Source organism: Leptidea sinapis, chromosome 29 (genome assembly GCF_905404315.1).
Source record: "Leptidea sinapis chromosome 29, ilLepSina1.1, whole genome shotgun sequence".
NCBI classification, from domain to species: domain Eukaryota; kingdom Metazoa; phylum Arthropoda; class Insecta; order Lepidoptera; family Pieridae; genus Leptidea; species Leptidea sinapis.
Genome location: NC_066293.1, coordinates 6,972,008 through 6,991,706, shown reverse-complemented (window position 1 = coordinate 6,991,706; position 19,699 = coordinate 6,972,008). Strand labels below are relative to the sequence as shown.

The 19,699-nt window shown below is 33.8% G+C and overlaps 2 protein-coding genes across 3 annotated transcripts in view; one reads left to right on the top strand and one right to left on the bottom strand.

The window, feature by feature from the left end:
- The window catches only part of LOC126973346 (double-stranded RNA-specific editase Adar), a 70,625-nt gene extending 69,111 nt beyond the window's left edge, over window positions 1-1,514 (top strand). For both annotated transcript variants that reach the window (XM_050820574.1, XM_050820573.1), the window contains exon 19: window positions 265-1,514. In XM_050820574.1, the coding sequence (XP_050676531.1) occupies window positions 265-393 (129 nt within the window). In that variant the 3' untranslated portion in view covers window positions 394-1,514. The remainder of the gene's footprint in view (window positions 1-264) is intronic.
- Window positions 1,515-3,622: 2,108 nt separating this feature from the next.
- LOC126973363 (phosphate carrier protein, mitochondrial-like) lies at window positions 3,623-17,004 on the bottom strand. The gene is made up of 9 exons (XM_050820595.1): window positions 16,913-17,004; window positions 15,296-15,399; window positions 13,357-13,453; window positions 9,239-9,408; window positions 8,320-8,481; window positions 6,844-7,023; window positions 6,086-6,223; window positions 5,251-5,382; window positions 3,623-4,374 (listed from the first exon to the last, which is right to left on the bottom strand). The coding sequence occupies exons 2-9, from the start codon at window positions 15,392-15,394 to the stop codon at window positions 4,285-4,287; spliced, it is 1,068 nt and encodes a 355-aa protein (XP_050676552.1). The 5' UTR covers window positions 15,395-15,399; window positions 16,913-17,004; the 3' UTR covers window positions 3,623-4,284.
- Between the last annotated feature and the right edge of the window lie 2,695 nt (window positions 17,005-19,699).

The following is a 19,699-nucleotide window of genomic DNA, read 5'->3' as shown; positions in this document are numbered from 1 at the left end:
AACTTTTTGCGCGGTATTTTCTGATTGGTACGACATGGGTGCCTTCCACGGCTCGAAGAAATTAAATTGGAACAGTTTCCATGCACCACTCCAAATTTTTCAATATTAATATTAATAATTAAAATAAATCACTACTTTCCTTGCTGCAATAATATGTCATAAAAATATACGTAACTATCGTAACTGTCAAACAACACATTATGGCAGCTGCAGTTCCCACGACCCAAATATTTGGTAATGATAATTTTAATTTTACCCACACAGGTAGCGAAGCAGTGCCTAATGACAGCATTCGAGAAAGCGCACCTCGGCAAGTGGGTGAAAAAACCAATAGAACAGGATCAGTTCCAGTGCGAAATAACTGACGCCGATCCGTCGATACTGTTCGCCTAGGCGGCTTATGTACGACGCTATTATACCACCATGCAGGATATTAGTGCAGAATTTGGGAGCTCTGATAATACGCATTATAATTTTGAAACGACAGAAGAGAAAAATATAAAAGACGTTAAAATTACTGATAATCAAAATTCTGCTGACACCAAAAAAGTTTTAGTTGAATTATGTGTTCGTGATGAATCATATAGTAAAGATAATTTAAAAAACATGTTTGTTGAAAACAAATATTGTAATAATTTAGCTTATATGTCACAAATAAAAGAAAAATTTATTATTAATATCAGTAAATTAATGATTCCTTGCAGATAATTTAAGCTAAATGATTAAATGCAATTATATAAATCTCATTTCGATAATGACAATTTTTCAATCTCAAAACTATATATAGAGGATATTATTTAGATAATACGTTTAAAAGGACTTAGCAAATAAAAAGCAATTCGCGAATAAAAGAATCTTGTTACAAAAAAAAATATGGCGTAATTAAATTAAAATTCATCTCATCTGATCTGTGAATTGATTTCGACGTACCGAAAATATCGTTAATTATCAGAAATCCACAAATTTTAATAACGTTATTTTCATATATTTTTTTCTGCATGGTGCTATAAGAGTTTGTTTGTAACCAACTTAGGCGACAGCGGTATAAGTCATTGAAATATTTTGTAGATTTAGGGATTGTGTCCTCCAATAGTAAGAAAATCATCCTTCCCAGTTCCTAATTCTTTACAAAATCATAAATCAACCTGCCATATTAAGCCCATTCATTGCACAATAAATTAGTCTTTTAAGTCACACATTTTTTTAGGTGTCATATATCAGTAGTTCAGACTAGAATTATGTTGATAATTTTGTTTTATCTTATTTTATTACTTAATTGTATATTTAACTAGTTAATTTGCCATAAAACATAATTGTAATTTCAAAGTTGAAACATCAGTATTAATATTTCGATCTCTGTCATCAGTCCCACTATTTTTTTAATATTTATTATAAATTTAAGAAACAGCACACTTATTGTTATACAACATTGTTTAGCTATTTGTGTCCTAAGACGATACCATGTGGTGTACCATAAGATATTCGTTTCGGTAAATAAAGCTTAATAAAATCAATACGGCTACTATACTTTAGATATGTTCTAGTACTATCAATCCAAAGACTAACACAGGTTTAACATGAAAATTCTTTCATTTCGTCCGTATATAACGGATTGAACGTGTCAAACACTTCTGGAAGATCAGCAATTACCTTCTAATAAAACCCGAGCCCGTCCAACGTTGTATGTTACAGAAACTTAAAGGCTTTGTCAAACAGAACACGTTCTGAGCACTAACGTTTTTAATACTAATTACGCAGCAATAACGTTTTAGCGTCGGAATTTAAGGTCGCGCTCTTTTCATGTCACACCAATTGACTAGAGCCCCTCTACGGATAGAAGAGTGTTTGTGATTTTATTCATTATTGAAATGTTGAATTATTCAGATGTAGAAAAATTATTACTTTTTTATGCTTTATCAAGGTCGCAAATTATTTCATTTCCGATTTTTCCCACAGCTTTCCATTATTTTTTGAAAGAATTATCCTTCGTATCCTATCAGCTTCGGTGTTTTCTTATTCTATTAAATCATTATTATACAAACTTTAACACACATTCATTCGGACGCTAAAACTAAAACAAAATATATAAGCTCGACGTCAAAGCGATTAACTGGCGATTCACTCACATGACAGATGACAGCTATAATCTTGTAAAAAAAAAGAGAAAGGGAAGCCGAAATCCACTGTTTTACATAAAGTTGTACCGCTCGTGCAAATTTTTTGTATTTCAGTTATAGATACATATTCTACTCTCTGTGTTTATTGATCGGAGTATAAGTCTTCTCAAACGTTTTAGATAATCAAAACAATACCTAGGTACCTAAATAGGAAAAGCATATAATGCTGGCATGCAATCTGATAGACTACAAGGATCAAATTATAGGTTCAGTAATCACTGACTATCCCCTTTTGGCGTTTCTTTTATAACGTACGTAACTTCTAAAAAAACGAAGGGTATAATGTGGCCCATCCACCAATAGCATCGTGGCGCAGACAATATGCAAAAACTTTTAGGCTCTGGATCATCATTCAGAGTAATTTTTAGTATTTGTTTACTTCTGTAGATGCAGACTGCCACAACTAATACTGTATCTCGACAGAATTATCGAAATCCCAAAATTCTTGGCACTCTGTTGACATATCTTGGACATATTCTCTCCAGACAAGCCAAATTGTAAATGGTGCAAGTGGTTATTTTCATCGTGTTTTTGGTTTTTCATAGTTAGTCATAAGGTTACTTTTCATCACTTCAGCGAAAACTAGAGCTTTCTTAACAGCTTCCATTTTGTTTGGATCAGGTAACAAATTTTCAGCTTTAGCCCTGGGGCTCGCTTATGCAACATATCGTTTTGTTTAACATGGCGTTTAATAATTGTTGTTTGTAGAATATAAGTTTCATGGACATCATTTTGCATTCATTCTACATTTCAGTCCAAGGCGTCCACTGCTGGACAAAGGCCTCTTAAACCAGATCTTACGGGGGCTTTGCTAACCAACACTGTGGTTTCCGGTACGTGGTCGCCATTCGAGGACCCAAACAAGCCCACTGCCACTTCAGTTTCGCAATCATTTGGGGCAATGTCATCCCACGGATCACCTCGTTTCCGACTCGATCTCGCAGGGAACACACATGTCAAGGATAGATTGGATTTTTATCTCAAGTACACCACAACCGGAGATAGATTTAATATTGGGAACGGCCGTAAGGCACACCAAGTGATAACTAGTACTTAAACTTCAAAAATAAAACTATATTACTTGAGTAATATACATAGTTTTATTTTTTAACTAGCTGACCCGGCAAACGTTGTTTTGCCATATAAAGTATAATTCACGCGATAGTTTTATAAATAATAGCCTATGTGTTATTCTGGTGTGTAAGCTATATTATTGTAAAGTTTCATCAAAATCCATTCAGTAGGTTTTGCGTTAAAGAAGTTCAAACATACATCCAGACATACAAACTTTCACATTTATAATATTAATAGGATTCATTCAAACACATTAAATAATAAACTGGTTTGACATAAGAAGACATCCCATGACGAGCACAATATTATATTAATTCAACACCGTGTTTGCTTGAGCTTGTGAAGGTAACAAAAAAAATAAAACAACAAAATTGTTTGCATCTATTATTTATTCACTGCCAACTTTGGTAATACACGGTAAACAAAAAGGAAAAAGAAAAAATTGTAAAATAAAATAAATTTTATTAAAACAAAAATAAATTACGATATCATACATTTACGGATCACAATAATACATAATGACAGAGTATGGAACAAATTGCCGACACACCCTTAACACTTCTTCACCTAATCAACAACTACAATTATGATAAAACCACTCCATATAAGCCATTGCCAACATTTACACTTACTTATATGCTTATATACAAAAATCAATAAAGATGCATTTTATAATAATAATAAAAAGTATTTCCAGTTTATTTTATACTTTCATCTATAAAATCCAATTATGGCTAATAGAAAGAATAAAAATATAATTTTGAAAGAACAATTTGATCCAATTGTTCTTTCAAAACATACAAAGATTACTACAGATACTTCAAGTAGTACATTTTGACACAGCTGCATTCAAAATATTTTGACAGCTGTATTTAAAAAAAAATACAACTGGATTTTAATTTTTTTTGTTTCTTGAGTTAAATTTTTGACCCAATTAATTCAACCCATTTGGATCGCTACATTTGTGTAACATAACAATGGCCAGTACAGAATGATCACAGCAAAACATGTATATCTAGCGGTCTTGGTTTCTTCATTTATTCTTAGCTTCCTCAGCCTCGAGCCGTTTGCGCATCGACTCTGGCATTTCTGCTGGTGGTGGCCGGGGCATCCTCAGGTACACCTGCAGAGAAAACTTGATGTAGACATTGCACCATAACATTACACAACTGTATACACTTAATAGATCATACTTAATATGGTCCACACATGGCATCGGTAGGAACAATTGTAATTTATAGTAATCATGTAATTCATTTTTATATATTACTAGTAAACACGCTTCATTGTGGGTTATTTTTATAAGTATTACACCCTTCGCACATTTCAATACAGACAGGCAACAAGTATCAAGGGAGTCTCGGTGACTAGTCACCACCAAGTATCAGACTTAAATAGCATAATATGTGTAATGCCTGTATCATACCGTGTTTGCTACTAGTCTCGAGACACGTGCCATGTCGGTCGCCTGCGAGTTGCATCTCTGAATTTTGGCAAAACGTAGGCAGAGCAGTAGTACAATATTCAAATTATTGACGAAATAGAAAAAATTCCATGTCCGATAACTTTAAATTATTGTCTGCCGGTTGAGTGAATGTCAATCAAATTTCTCCGTCAAATGACTCTTGTGATAATATGTATGGAAAAACCATTCTTATCCAGTTTATTTACACAAAACTAAAATATTTATGAATATATAACAATAAAATTAGCTGAACTTTTAGGATTTTTTTCTTACTACTTATTGTTAGTTAACATTTTAATCAAATAAGTACTATGAAAACCACACGGATTTATCTGCGTGCATAGAGCCATTCATTTCATGAAACCATTTTTTTTTTCTTGTAAGATTTTGATTTTCGTTAATGTTATCTGGTATTAGGTAATTGACAGTTATCTTCCCATTATATTTCAATTTAAATACATTTTATTCCTATTAGATTAAGCTACAAGGGTGTTTGGCTGCTAATATATAAAGTGAAAATAGTATTTATCATACCTTGACAGCATCATAGATGAACCATTGCAGGGCTGTGAGGGTACCAATCATGATGATCCTGGGTCCCAGACCCTTCCATACTCCGGCCCATCCCAGCTTGCCCACGATGGAACCAACTGTCGCTGTCTTGTCCTAGTGGAAAAAATAATTTTATAATTGAAACTACAATACTGGTCCAATAATAATATGTTCCATGATTTGATTTGATTTAACCAGAATCAGACACAGCATCAATTTTCATTTCGCCAATATGTTTAATATTCATTATTTGGTCCAATATTCTAAAATTTATTTTAATAATAAAATTTATATTTTTCACCATTTGTCACTTGATCAACTACACTTACTTATAAAAAGGTGACAGTGGGAACTGTCCATTTCAATAAGAACATCTCTTTGTAGTTATAATTACTAAAACAATTAGATTTTTTAATTTGGTTTAATAACAATTGATGGATCCATAATTGTCCAAAATTAACCTTTTTGTTATATTTTTATTTATTTTAAATACTGTTTATGGTTTACTGTTGATGGATACAAATACGAAATTTTGTAAGTTTTAGATACTTGTGCAATTACATTTGCCGACTGTATATTAACAACCTCACTATTTATGGCATCTATAATTTTAACTCCTCTAAAATCCACAACATAAACAAAAGGTAGGGTGTGAAAGCTTAGATTAATAATGTTGTACATAGTTGGGCAAGTTCACTTAGTTTTACAATTTTTTTCTGTTCAGGATATTTTAAATGTATGCTCACTGAACATAGGGTGCTTTGGCCCTTGCATGATGATGGTTTTATAATGACTACATAAAATACACAGCACATACCTGGTTGAGTTTTGAAACCACAGTGTCAGCTGGATGCGAGACAATGGCACAGAAGACACCGGCAATGTAACCAGCGGCAAATGTCACCACAAGCTGCTCACCCTTGGTGCACTCCGATCGGGGCTTGGGAACCACATGCTGTTGACAAACAAATATACTCGGTCATTTGCAATAAGAGGTGTCTATCGTCAACTATATACGTCCCCCTCCTACCCTCGAAGTACCGGTTCACTGAATTACGTATCGGTACTCGTATTTAGCCATGTCACATACATAGACTTACAATATACTAGAGTATAGAAACCAAAGTGTACAGAGAAGAACATCTGTAACAGAGAAGCAGCAGATAAGGAAGGCGAATCTGTTGTTACTGAAACCTATTTTGATCGACAAGTAATAGTCGGCAATGCTTGCCATTAGGTCTTCGTATTTTGCATATTAAACCACTCTCTAATGAAAAATGACAATCCAAAAATGGGTCACATACATGAAATGATTTGCACAATAATTTACCAATAGGATGGTATAAGAACAATAAGATATGTAAGCACTGAGCCATTTAGTCTTAATTGATTTTTTTTAAATTATACATCTGTACATATTGCAATAATATATAAATTGGTAATCATAGCCAATTTTACATTTACACATAATATAAAATATTAAATTTTCTACTTCAAGTTGGGGTGAACAACTTCTTTCTTTCAAAAGTACTTTAGATATGGTAAAGATAAACGAATATATAATATAAAACAAACCTTGTACAAGAGTTCGACAGTCTTCTCAAAGCAAGCGAACTTCATCATGGTGTAAGGGATCTGTCGGCCCCACAGAGGCACCAGGCCCTTGTAGAAGGTTCCGTAGCCCTCATTCTGTACCATCTTGGGCCAGGCCTCACGGAGGGTTGAGGCAAAACCAGGCATGGTTTGGATTCTGACCTGAAAGATAAAGTTAAATCGTAAAGTGAGGACTTTTGTGGTGGACCTGGATCTTTTCAGAAAACATTTAATTGAAGTGTCTGTTTGTATTAAACTAAAATTACGTTGCCGTTAATCTCCGAAACAGCTGAACCCATTTTGATTGGACTTTCACTGGCAACCCAGCAGCAAAATGGTGGGGATGATATTGCTTAGTGAATTTTTTCAGGTCTGAGAGCCTACAAAGGTAAATAAAATAGGTATGTTTTGTATATACCTGCCACCTAAATAATTATTTGTGTTTTATAAAAAATATTAGTTAAGTAAACTATAGCTCTTCTGACATATAATTTTGTTTTTCAACTTGAATTATGTATCGGAATTTAGGTTTTTGTAATAACTCATACAGTTCGTTTGTTTTATGAAAAATAGCTGATGGTCTTCTTATTTTCGCAACAGAAAAGGCGCGCCGCGTGAACAGAATAGTTGTATAATGTATTAGGATTTATAAATAATTTGATAAAAATATATTAATTTATTTATATGTATTTATTATAAAAAAAACTATTACCCGGTCAGATTAAATATTAGTTTAGTATTTAACTTTGCGAGTTAAGTATATTGAATTATGAACCTTATCGCATAAAATAATATTAACTTTACGAGCAATTATTACGCTATATGTGATTACGGTAGTTGGGCACAAAATTAAAAAAAAGTATATTTTTTTTTCATTTTTCTTCTGATTTATGAACACCATTAAACATTGTTTATTTAACAATATTAAAACAACAATTATCAGTCCAACTTTAAAAGGCGAGACAAAAAACGATATTTTTACAGTATTTAACCAATTTAACCAAGCCCTAAAACAAACCAAAGTCATGAAACTTGAATTGCATAATCATAATATGAGGGTTAAGACAATCGCAAATAGTGTCCTCAATCACCCCCTAACAGGATTACGTCAAATTCAAATATTTTAACTCAAAATAGGATATATATAAATTACTTATAATAATAATAATAATATAGACACACTTTTTACACAAATGATCCCAAATTAGGCATATATAGCCTGTGTTATGGGTTACAAGACAACGATATAGTTAATACAATATACTTACTTAAACATACATAAATACATATAAACATCCATGCCTCGGAAACACACATCCATAATCATCATATAAATACTTATTGAAAGTCAAAAACTACCCATGTCAGACCTGGTATGCCTCTTTCTCAGGTCGACTAACTCAGCGGGCTTCTATTTTTTGTTGAATTACCAGTAATCCTGTATTAAGTAATGCCAACCTTAGCGGCCTCTAGTGGTGACAGGGCAATATCAGCGAAGAACTCTGCTGACGCCGACGCAGCCAGGTACAGTCCAGTTCTGTATGTGTACGCTGTCTCCTCGTCCAACATACCAGCGTATGCCACCTTGAAGACCTCATACAGACCAAACTTGCAGAGACCCTGGGAACAACAATTAACAGGGAGTTAATTTTTGTTCAAAACATTATTCATCAAATAGTGTGAAAGTGAAATGATATCATAGAATTTGTGTCTTCAATGTTCATCAGTAGGAACAATTGGTTATTTTTTAATCATGAAGTATACTTCTTTAAGTTCTAAGCATAGTCTTACAATATACTACAATGCGTGTGAGAGAGAAGAACTACTGTAAGATACAGCAAGATAGATAAAAGTTATTTTAACATAATTATGATATCACATATTGGGAATGGAGCGACCACGCTTAGTCTATTATACAATAAGTTTTATTGTAATTACAGTTGACGACCTGCTCAACCTTATTATTTGCATATTAGGAAATTAACTTGAAATGTCGCTCTTTCAAATCCACGATTTTTATGAACTATACGTCACTAGAACGGTTGGCTCAGCGGAAGAACGCTCGCACGGAACGCGAGAGGTCGCGGGTTCGAGTGCGAGCGTTCATAAATTTTGGTTGCAAATTTAATTTGTAACTCAAGCTGATCTTCAGAATGCGTTGGTGTTATAGATGGTTTGCAGAAGATAGTTCCCAAAGCATTGAAATGATAATTTTGAATTTATGTATACAAGTTAAGTCTTCGATGTTGTTCTTCGTTATAGAATATTTTAAATTCAGATATTAATAATAAGAATGTGATTTTTTCTAGTTAAAATTGTATTTTTAACAATAAAATAATAAAAAAAATACTAATTGTTTAATAGATATTATGTTTACCTGCAGTGAGTAGCCAATGAAGGTGGGTGCCCATCCCTTAGCCAGGCCTCGCATGCCCTCCTCGCTCACAGAGACCTTGAAGCCGTTCATCAGGTTCTTATACTTGGCAGGGTCCACTTGGAGTCGGCATTTCACCAGGTCGAGGGGAACCACGGCCGTGTGTGTGATACCTATAAAGAAGACGTCAATACTCAATCATCATACACTTTGCATGTAGTCATTACAACGCTAGAGCGTACATTTCTATATTTAATCCCAGAAGTGAGGAATATCAACCCTAATTTAAAAAAAAATAGGATTTGAAGTTGGAAAAACCAGAATAATTCAGTCGACGAGTTGCAGCAGATAGTAAAATTAATATGTAATTAAAAATAATAAATTTTTAATAACAGTATTTGAATAAAGTTATACGAATTGAAAATTAGTTATCTCTAATATATAAAATTCTCGTGTCGCGGTGTTTGTAGGTCCAGCCGTTTAGGGGGTAGTTCAATTGTGAATCTAAACCATCCTCGAATCCCCTTGAACTCACACAAAAAATTTCATCAAAATCGGTCCAGCCCTCTAGGAGGAGTTCAGTGACATACACACGCACACAAGAAATATATGTATAAAGATGAACATGCCCCTGGTTTGAGAGGTTTCACGCCTAAACCACTGATCGTATCGACATGCCACCACCACCATTCGATGCGAAATTTATCCTAGATGGTTAATGGCTACTTATTTTTCTAAAAATAAAATAAATGCCTGTAAAAGGACATAAATTAAATATAAACATATTTACAAGTAGGAATCTGGTATTTTAATCTGGTACTATTTATTCACAGAATACAATGTATTAAAATTTAAAAACCCAGGACACTGCTTAAAAACTATTCAGGTCACACCAGGACACTACAAAAACTAGGTCTTGTCCAGGGAAAACTGGACGGTTGGCAACTATAGAGCGACATCTCAAGTCAATTTCCTAATATGCAATTTTTGGGATTGACTCAACTGAGTATGAGCGCTCGAACGGAACCCGAGAGGCGCAAGTTTCGAGTCCCGCATCGTTCATAAATTTTGCTGCAAAATAAATTTGTATAAGCTAAAGCGTGTCAAAAACTGAAGGGGATCACTTCGTATCGCTAAAACCTCATGCCTTACACCATTTTTAACCATTTGCACAGTTTCTAACTAACTGGTGAACACGAAATCTGATATTCTGTTCCAACATGCAACCGTATTCCTTTTTTTATGACAATAAGGGATGAGACGAGCAGGACGTTCAGCTGATGGTAATTGATACGATCTGCCCATTACAATGCAATGCCGCTCCGGATTATTGAAAAGCCCAAAAATTCTGAGCGGCACTACAATAGCGCTCTTCAACTTGAGATGTCAAGTCTCATTTGCCTAGTAATTTCACTAGCTACGGCGCCCTCAGACCGAAACAATAATGTTACACATTATTGCTTCACGGCATAATAAGGCGCCGTTGAGGTATCCATAATCTAGCCGGCATCCCGTGCAAAGGAGCCTCCCACTGGTTTTAGTTGCCTCTGTGTATTAAAGTTAGATGTTACAAGTCCATCTTACATTAGACCATATAGCCGAATAGTTAGTGACCCTGACTATTAAGCTAAAGGTCCCGAGTTCGCATCCCGGTAGGTGCAATCATTTATATGATGAATATGGATGTTTGTTTCCGAGTAATGGATGGTAATATGTGTATTTACGTATGTTTAAGTAAGTATATTGTATTAAATATATCATTGTCTTGTATCCTTAGGCTGGCTATGCCTAGTTTGGGGCAAGACAATTTGTGTGAAAGTGTGTCCATATTATTATTAACTCATGTCATTACCCAATCCTAGGTAAAAATTACAATAACCTTTGGTGGAATCATCAAAGATGCCCAGATCAGGATCACTGTAAACAACTTCTGTCCCAGTTAAGGGTTCCAAGAATCTTAATTCAAGTCGTACAAAGCTGATCACGCATAGGGATGTGGGTTATTTAACTTTCAAACATAAATTCAACCATACCCTGGAATACCAATAAATTCCGTACGCAAGGTTGACAAGGTTAAATTTCGCGTGAACATAATACGATTAAAAACTCTTCAATCACTAGCAATGTCGGCTAATCTTATCATGCCAATGTAATCCTCACTTACATAACAAATCTGAGTAATATATGCAATAATGTAATAGGAAACATCAAATGATATCACTAGCAAAAATATGTGAATATATGTGTGGTTTCAAAGCTGTTCAACCTGATTCCTGCCGCCGAATTCCACCTTCGCACGACACGCCATAAGTTAGAATATCATCCCCACAATCTGCATGTGTGGCGGTCCTCCACAGAGCGGTTTTCAAGGAGCTTTCTTCCTCGTACTACAAAGCTATGGAATGAGCTTCCTTGTGCGGTGTTTCCGGGACGATACGACATGGGTACCTTCAAAAAAAGCGCAAACACCTTCCTCAAAGGCCGGCAACGCTCTTGAGATTCCTCTGGTGTTGCAAGAGAATGTGGGCGGCGGTGATCATTTAACACCATGTGACCAGTACACTCGTTTGTCCTCCTATTCCATAAAAAAAAAACAGATATTTTTACTACATATTTTTCATCTTATTGAACGTCAAAAACTACCACCATACTACATTCATAATAGTATGCCTCAGACCTGAGAAGAATGGGCGCAAGATACTCAACGGGTTTGGTTTTATAAAAATATGGATTACAACGTAATATCATACAATAAAAATTTATAATTAAAGTGCCCGAGGGTGTTCGCTTCATTCCCAGTTTGTGGTATCCTTAAAATAATAATAATCGGATGTTACAATTTTGACAAAAAAAAACAACTATTATAACTCATAAAAGCGATCGTATAAAAAGATGTTTTTAATGACGTCATCGCGTTAAACTATCGTCCGTAAACCGAATTTACAGACAACCAACTTTTTATACAAATACTTCAGTCCACTGTCTGTCTCTGTGCTGTAGTGTCTAGAAAATTAAATTTAATATTAAATGACGTACATAATAATAAAATTGACACACTTTTACACAAATTATCTTGCCCCAAACTAGTCACAGACTGTACTATGGGTACAAGACAATTATATAATTAATACAATATACATACTTAAACATACATAAATACATATAAACATCCATGACTCGGAAACAAACATCTATATTCATCATTTTATAATGATTGCAGATTCGAACCCGGGACCTCTAGCTTAGTAGACAGGGTCGCTAACCATTCGGCTATATGGGTCGTCATTTATTATAAATACTCCTCAATAATTATCCAGTATGGAGCTAGCCCGATATAACAAAATTAAAATGGTGTCACATTCAAAAAACTTTTTCACAACGAAAAAATAATGAAAAGTTAATAATCTTACTTCAGTGTTTAGTACATATTATCTAGTGTTGAAAAAAAAATATTTATTTCATTTTATGAACTTCTTACAAATAAATTGTTTGTTTTAAAAAACATGACAATTTTCGTTCAATGCCATATAAAGTCCTCTTAAAGGACATATTTCTAAACTCCCAACTTCGATATATGATAATGACAGACAGACACACCAAAAAAAGAATATAACAACAAAAGTATTGGGAAAATTCATTTACGACATCGAAAAGATATTTTGGCAAACATCCACTTACAAAATGTTTGCTCTTCATTGCAAATATTATGCAATTCGTTTGGTTTTTTTTAAAGTGACATCAAAACAATTTGTATATTTCTAAAGTGATAAGCATTACATCTGGCATTAATTAAGTTTAAATTGATTTCACTTTCACAAATAAAATTGGAAAACAAAATTTATCAGCGATGCAGGACTCGAACCCGCGACCTCTCGCGTTGCGTGCGAGCGCTCTTCCTACTGAGCCAACCGTTCGAGTGACGTATCGTTCGTAAATCTTGTATGTCTTGTTCAACTCTCAGGCTATAAAAACCATATAAAAGTATTGTTTTATTTGTATAATGCAAACTTTTTATGCATTTGTTTACCTTCAGAGTTCCACGCGTACGTAGGTATGCTATCGTATCTAAGAAGCAAGCCTGGATATAGTAGAAATGAATAATGAATGTATTGACAACTTACCGCAAGAGAGGATACCGCCCAGTCCACATAACATGAAGTATTTGGACGATCCAAACTCGCATGAGTCTCCGGTAGCAACAGCCGCAGCCATGCCTCCCTGTATCAATGCAGATAAAAATTCACAATTTACTTATGAAAATAAATCATATAAAATCATTAATAAAGAAATAACTTTTTATGGGGAATATGGTTTTATATATTTATATGTATTAATGTACGATTAAGAATAAATATACAGGTTGTAACATGGCTATGTCATAAAGACGGTAAATACCTTTAATATGGCAGATGAAGAATTTTACTGAAACAAGACTTCAATTAAAAAAAAAACTATTCAAACTACATTGATAGATTTTTTAATTCAAAATTTAACTGGGATCGAACATGATAAGATCAGTTGTATATTGTTGACACACTGTTAGCTTTTAATTTTTCTGAACAACATTTTTCATCAAATGTTAAAATTCATCTATATTTCTGATGCTATGATATTTAGCAAAACAAGCCTTTTGATCAGTATCATAAAAGTACAGGAAATTTTCTCTCTTTGTAGCGGGTTCAATTCTCCAATCAACCAGGCGATTATTTAAAATCTATGAATGCAGTCTTAGTTTTGATTTAAATTAAAGTCTTATTTCAGTAAACTGTTAATCTACAATATTTAAGATACTTCCCCTCCATGTGGCATAGCTGTGGGACAACCTGTATAGTACCACCTCATAGTATAGACCATAGTTTCTCAACCTTATTTTGCTCACCACCCACTTTGAGAATGTTTTTTTTCTAGAGCCCGTATCTTAATTTTACTTACGATCTGTCGCGAATTTAAAACAATTACGCCACGATTATATTTAAACATAAGATATTATATTATAGTATATAGTATTATATTATAGCCCCCCCCCCCCGAAAGTCTCAAACGCCCACAAGAGGGTGTTATCGCCCACATTGAGAACCTATGGTATAGACCATAGTCTTACACAACTGGGCATACCCAGTTGTGTAAGATTGTGTCAATAGTATTACTATTTATAGAAATGCCAAGAATATACAGAAATTGGGCCAATAATATTATATGAACAACATAATTTGCTAAATAATAAAAAATGTGATATCAACATTAATATGTTATAAGAAATGTACTGAAATGTTATGTGTGTGTACCACACTGGCGCCTATTTCTGCCATGAAGCAGTAATGTGGAAACATAAATGTGTTTCGGTCTGAAGGGTGCCGTAGCTAGTGAAATTACTGGGCAAATGAGACTTAACATCTTATGTATCAGGGTGACGAGCGCAATTGTGGTGTTACTCAGAATTTTTTAGTTTTTCAAGAATCCTGAGTGGCACTGCATTGTAATGGGTAGGGTGTATCAATTACCATCTGTTGAACGTCCTGCTCGTCTCATCCCTTATTTTCATAAAGAAAAAGCTATTATCTAATAATTATACACTACTGCTTAGCAGCCAAAGAAGATTCCACTGTGATGGGTACCCGTTATCCCATATAGCTTTTATAATACAGTATATAATTAAACATTGTATGCAAACACTAATGCATTTCATTTATGTTCTTTTAGTAACAAGGAAGATTTTAAACATGATATTCGTGGCATCTCTATGTTAACTCAAAATGCCCTCAGATCTCATAATCTATGGTCATTGGGCACCACAGCCACCTCGGTTGGCACGCTGCTAGTATACAGTGGTGACTGTTATGTCACCAGCACAACCTCAGCAACCAAGCCCTCAATTACAAATTCTCATCATTGGGCAGTAAACATATTGTACTAACTACTATCTGATTATAAAGGGGTAGTGGAAGCTTAGATCATATATATGTCTGCATAAAGCTAGGAACTGCTGGTTTGAAGGTGTCTGAACTTTTGCAGCTATCTGCGGTTTTGTTTCCTTTTAATCATTTATATTATGTTTATTACCTGTGCTTCTGGAGCTGCAATTGCTGCATCACAGCTTGCAGGTGACAGGGGTCCACGGAACGGCGAGTTACGCGCCGCGTCCATAAGTGAGGAGAACATATTTGCTGAAATAATTATGGTTTATAGTACAATTTAATAGAAGCTATTCACATACTAAAGTATCAAGATAGCTGTTGTCCTGCCCAATCATTATAAACAGAGAAAATAATTTAGTGTTTTTAGCTTAATTATCTAATTATTAAATTCTAATATGTGTCTCTTTAATCTTTTGAGAAAAATAAATTGTCTGATTAATAAATTTCTATTGATTGCAGTGCCAACTACTAGTTATAGAGCACATGGCTCAGCATTAATTATAATTACACATTTTACCATTGAATTATAACTAATATTATCAATTGTAGGATACATACAATATAAATCCAATGTATGTTTGTATGTACCCTACAATTTAATATAACTGTTCATAATTTTTAACTTTTAACTAAATCAAAAGCTATCCATTAAACTTGCCTTCAGATCTCATAATCTTAAGAGTCACTGGGCACCACAATCCACTGGTACCCCTATGCTACTGTTGCCAGTAGTGGTGGTTGCATCACCAAGGATCACCAGCAGATCACACCCTCCATTTTTGAGTTATCATCATTAGGCAAAGTGGTAAGATTATTAATTAACATTTCACAAGTGTCACCTAAATAAGCAGTATTTTGGCAAATAAAATTTTGATAAATTGGTTGAAAGTAGGGTAATCTTACCTAAACAATAACAATTAGAATATATGTTTCTATAATGTTATATTAATTATTATTATATTATGTAAATTATAACTGAATTAAATTTCATAGATAAAATTCATTGATTTTTCTTAGAGCTTCAGTCTTAATTACATCAAGGTGTTATATTTTTTAGTTATTAGTATTTTTAAATAAGAAAAGAAAATGCAAGTAGTATCAATATAAGATAGATAATATTTTGTAAATGTATAGTAGAATATCATATAGTATTGACAATTACAAGGTTGAATTGTAGGGAAAAAACTTAAAAAGTAACAGAATTCTTTATTCTTGTATATATTTTTTTAATTAGTCGATCAAGGCTAGCCTTATTATTTTCCAGTACACTACCTCATAGATAGAGGGAGAAATAAAACATAACCTCTGGCTAAAGACTACATGAAAAATTATAATTATAGAATACAAAATTAATATTTCATAACTCTACATGTTGATTCTTAAGCTATAAATTTTTTACTAAACTTTACAATGATAAATACGTTTTGCCTCAACTAATCACCGGTTTCATCTAATCAATACCGCTCTAGAGTGGTTGTCCCACATTATGTCAATGACTTTGAAAACCTAATTTCACGGTTAACATAGCCAAATCATATTGTAGTTTAAGTCTAAAACGAATTAGTTCTTTCAATTTAATTAAATTATCTTAAAATTTTAAATAGGACAAGGTCACGTGAAAACAATTCTGTTATCCATCAGTTACGTAAGGTAAATTTAAAGGTGAAGGCAAAGGAAATCTAAATTAGGTAAAAAAAAAATGTAACTTGACTATATGATTAACAATATAGATGATGAATTATAATAACTTTTTAGAACTTACATCACTAAATTCCGATGTTAGGAAACTCTTGAACACACACACCTCACCGCGCTTGACGCACAGTGTTAAAAGGAAATGGAACGACAACGTCAGCGCCGCATAGGATATTATGTAATCACGTGGGTCGCGGACATTTTGACAACCGCTCTGTCTACACTGACAGCGACTAGGCTATTCCAAAATCCATACTTTGATTCGGTTTACGCAATCACACTGTAAAGAAGAACTTTAGTTAATATATTTCTTTAATAACATAAAACAATGCAAATTCTATAATTGTTTGTTAATCCCCAAGATTATACCAAATAATTATATTATCCCAAACACAATGATTTACTTAAATATAACTTTCAAATATATTTTTTTATTAGAAAATCAACAATTTATTTTATATCAATATTATAATTTTTATATATAAGAACGTCTTCTTATTCTTTGAAAGGTTTTTTCTATCAATTACGCTTGTATGTCGCCAAAGAATTAGGTTGAGGTATATGCCACATCCACATTATGCGATCTATATTAATTATAGGTCCCACACAATGGGGGTACAGCCTTTGCATATAATTATATTTGCGTACAATGGGCACAATACCAGACTCAGTGCAGCTATCGAGTCCCAAATATCGTCAGTTATATAAAATGTAATGCTGTGTCTAAGGCTTACATAGACTAAAAAACCCTGCTGAATTAATAATTATTATACTTTACAACGTTTTTTTACCATGTAATGAACTTATTCTGCATGTTTTATATGTATTTATTAGGCGTAAGTAACCACAAAACAATACCTAAAATCACGATACTGTACTTCTAGGATCTACCTACACTGGTTTTGTACATAAATTAATTTACTTGATAATAAAGATATTTTGAAATTGAAATTGAAAATGATCGAGTCCCAAATGCCGACTTTTCGATGAAGCTAATATTTTTATGCCTCGGTGGTAAATTTGATCAGCTTTGCCAGAGCTCTCATATTTGATCCCCGGGTTGGGTAAAATCTATTCAGTTTTATGTGAGGAAATTCTCAGTAGCAGCCCTAGATAATTTATACGTCTAGACTCTAGATAGTCTCTTGCTGTTAGCCAACAGATAAAAAGCAGGCCTCGAACTTTTCTACGTTTTCACAGCTGTCAAATTCTTTCTAGACGTATAAAATATGATCTCTAATATGTGGTTAACATATTCATACTAATTACTATACTAGTCATATAACATGCAGTAGTGACCCCACCTAAATATTTAAATATTTGTTACATGGAACACGATTTACGCTGTCTTTTTAATTACCACCTGTATTTCTTACTCAACTCACCAAATGCCTGGATTCCAAAAAATAATGCTGGAACTTGCTTCATTTAATGTTTTGCAAAAAAATAATGTCATGTTGATTATTCTTGAACAGGTTTTTAAAAAACTTCAATTACAAATTGAAGAATATTTATCAAACGCACGATAATGTTCACTAAAAATTAAAAACTGTACTCCAGCAGAAGAATGTAATGACAGTTAAAACAGCAATTAAATTTGACAATTCACATTTTTACTAGAATAAATCAGTAAAAAGAGGTTGAATAGCAGCATTATGGACCACATTCTCAGATGCACATTTGTATAAATAATTGGCTTAGGCCACACTTAATTTTTTCCAGCCGCGAAACCACCTGCGGTTTTCACAGTTTTGTAGATGGATTTAAAAAAAAGCAAGGTATTATTGTTTTGATATTGAGAATCGAAACAAAAAGGCTTCAATGAAAATTTTGCAAATATTGGTTCCATTCACTAACTACCTAGCTAATTAGCAGTAGATTAGAGGTTTCTTTCATAAGAAAAAAAGCAATTGTGTGGTTTTATGAAACCACGATGCAAGTGAAACTTTTTTTCACAAAATAACAAACGTATTAATATCAGCATAGAAAAAAAAAAACAAATTTATATATTATGCTTTACATTTTCATAAAATAAAAAAACCTTTATCAAGTGGAGTTTGAACCTACTCTTCCACCCGAACGCAATTGCATCCAATATGCGAACTAAAGGCGCCGCCCGACCGTCACGCGACATGCAACACACAGACGAAAAGTTTGAGGCGATGTAATAAAATTTTAAGAGAACACTTAGATAAATTTTTAAATTAGGTACTTACTATCGGATATCAGTAGCTAGTTTCGAGAGAATTTTGCACAATGTGCGAACATTCATCACCTACATGGATACAAAATTGGGATTCTGCGATAAACTTTCGTACTCTGCGTTTGAAGCGTACTCCGACTCGGTTGACGACATAATTTCAATGGCGCGACAACACGACAATTGTTCACGACGTTCAGCCGAGTACTAGGCGGCAAAAAACCGCCCGCGGTTAACGCATAGTGCATTGCAAGTTTTGCGTCATTTTTTTGTTGTTTTTTTTTTTCGGGGCTTATTTGTAACATTGTCGAGGGAAAAAACCGCAAGTGCAGCGGTTGTATTCGATTTCTTGTTTGATTAACTCACACGGTTAAAAACCGCTGTGGTTTAACCGGCGTGTGGCCTAGGACTTAGTTTGTATCCAATGATGTACTGTCAGTATGTGGTCGATATTTTATCTAGTGGCTGATTAACACAAGGCAAGCAAGGTATGGTAATCAAAACGTGCAAATTTTATCTTTTGATGGCAATTGTCACCCTCATAAACGTTTCTCACTTCGCATGCTTAAGCACACACTGCGAAGTTAAAAAAATCTGCATTGGCACAGCTTAGGCAGCAAAGGCTCAGACAAATTTTCCGAATCCGCACACAGA

Bases quoted from the DNA above. Each gene is read 5' to 3' on its own strand.
- LOC126973363 (XM_050820595.1), bottom strand. From the start codon at position 15,394: ATGTTCTCCTCACTTATGGACGCGGCGCGTAACTCGCCGTTCCGTGGA. The intron at 7,024-8,319 runs GTTGGCATTACT...TTTATCTTTCAG, and splicing joins CACCACTAGAGGCCGCTAAG to GTCAGAATCCAAACCATGCC. The intron at 6,224-6,843 runs GTTTGTTTTATA...GTTTGTCAACAG, and splicing joins CTGTCGAACTCTTGTACAAG to CATGTGGTTCCCAAGCCCCG.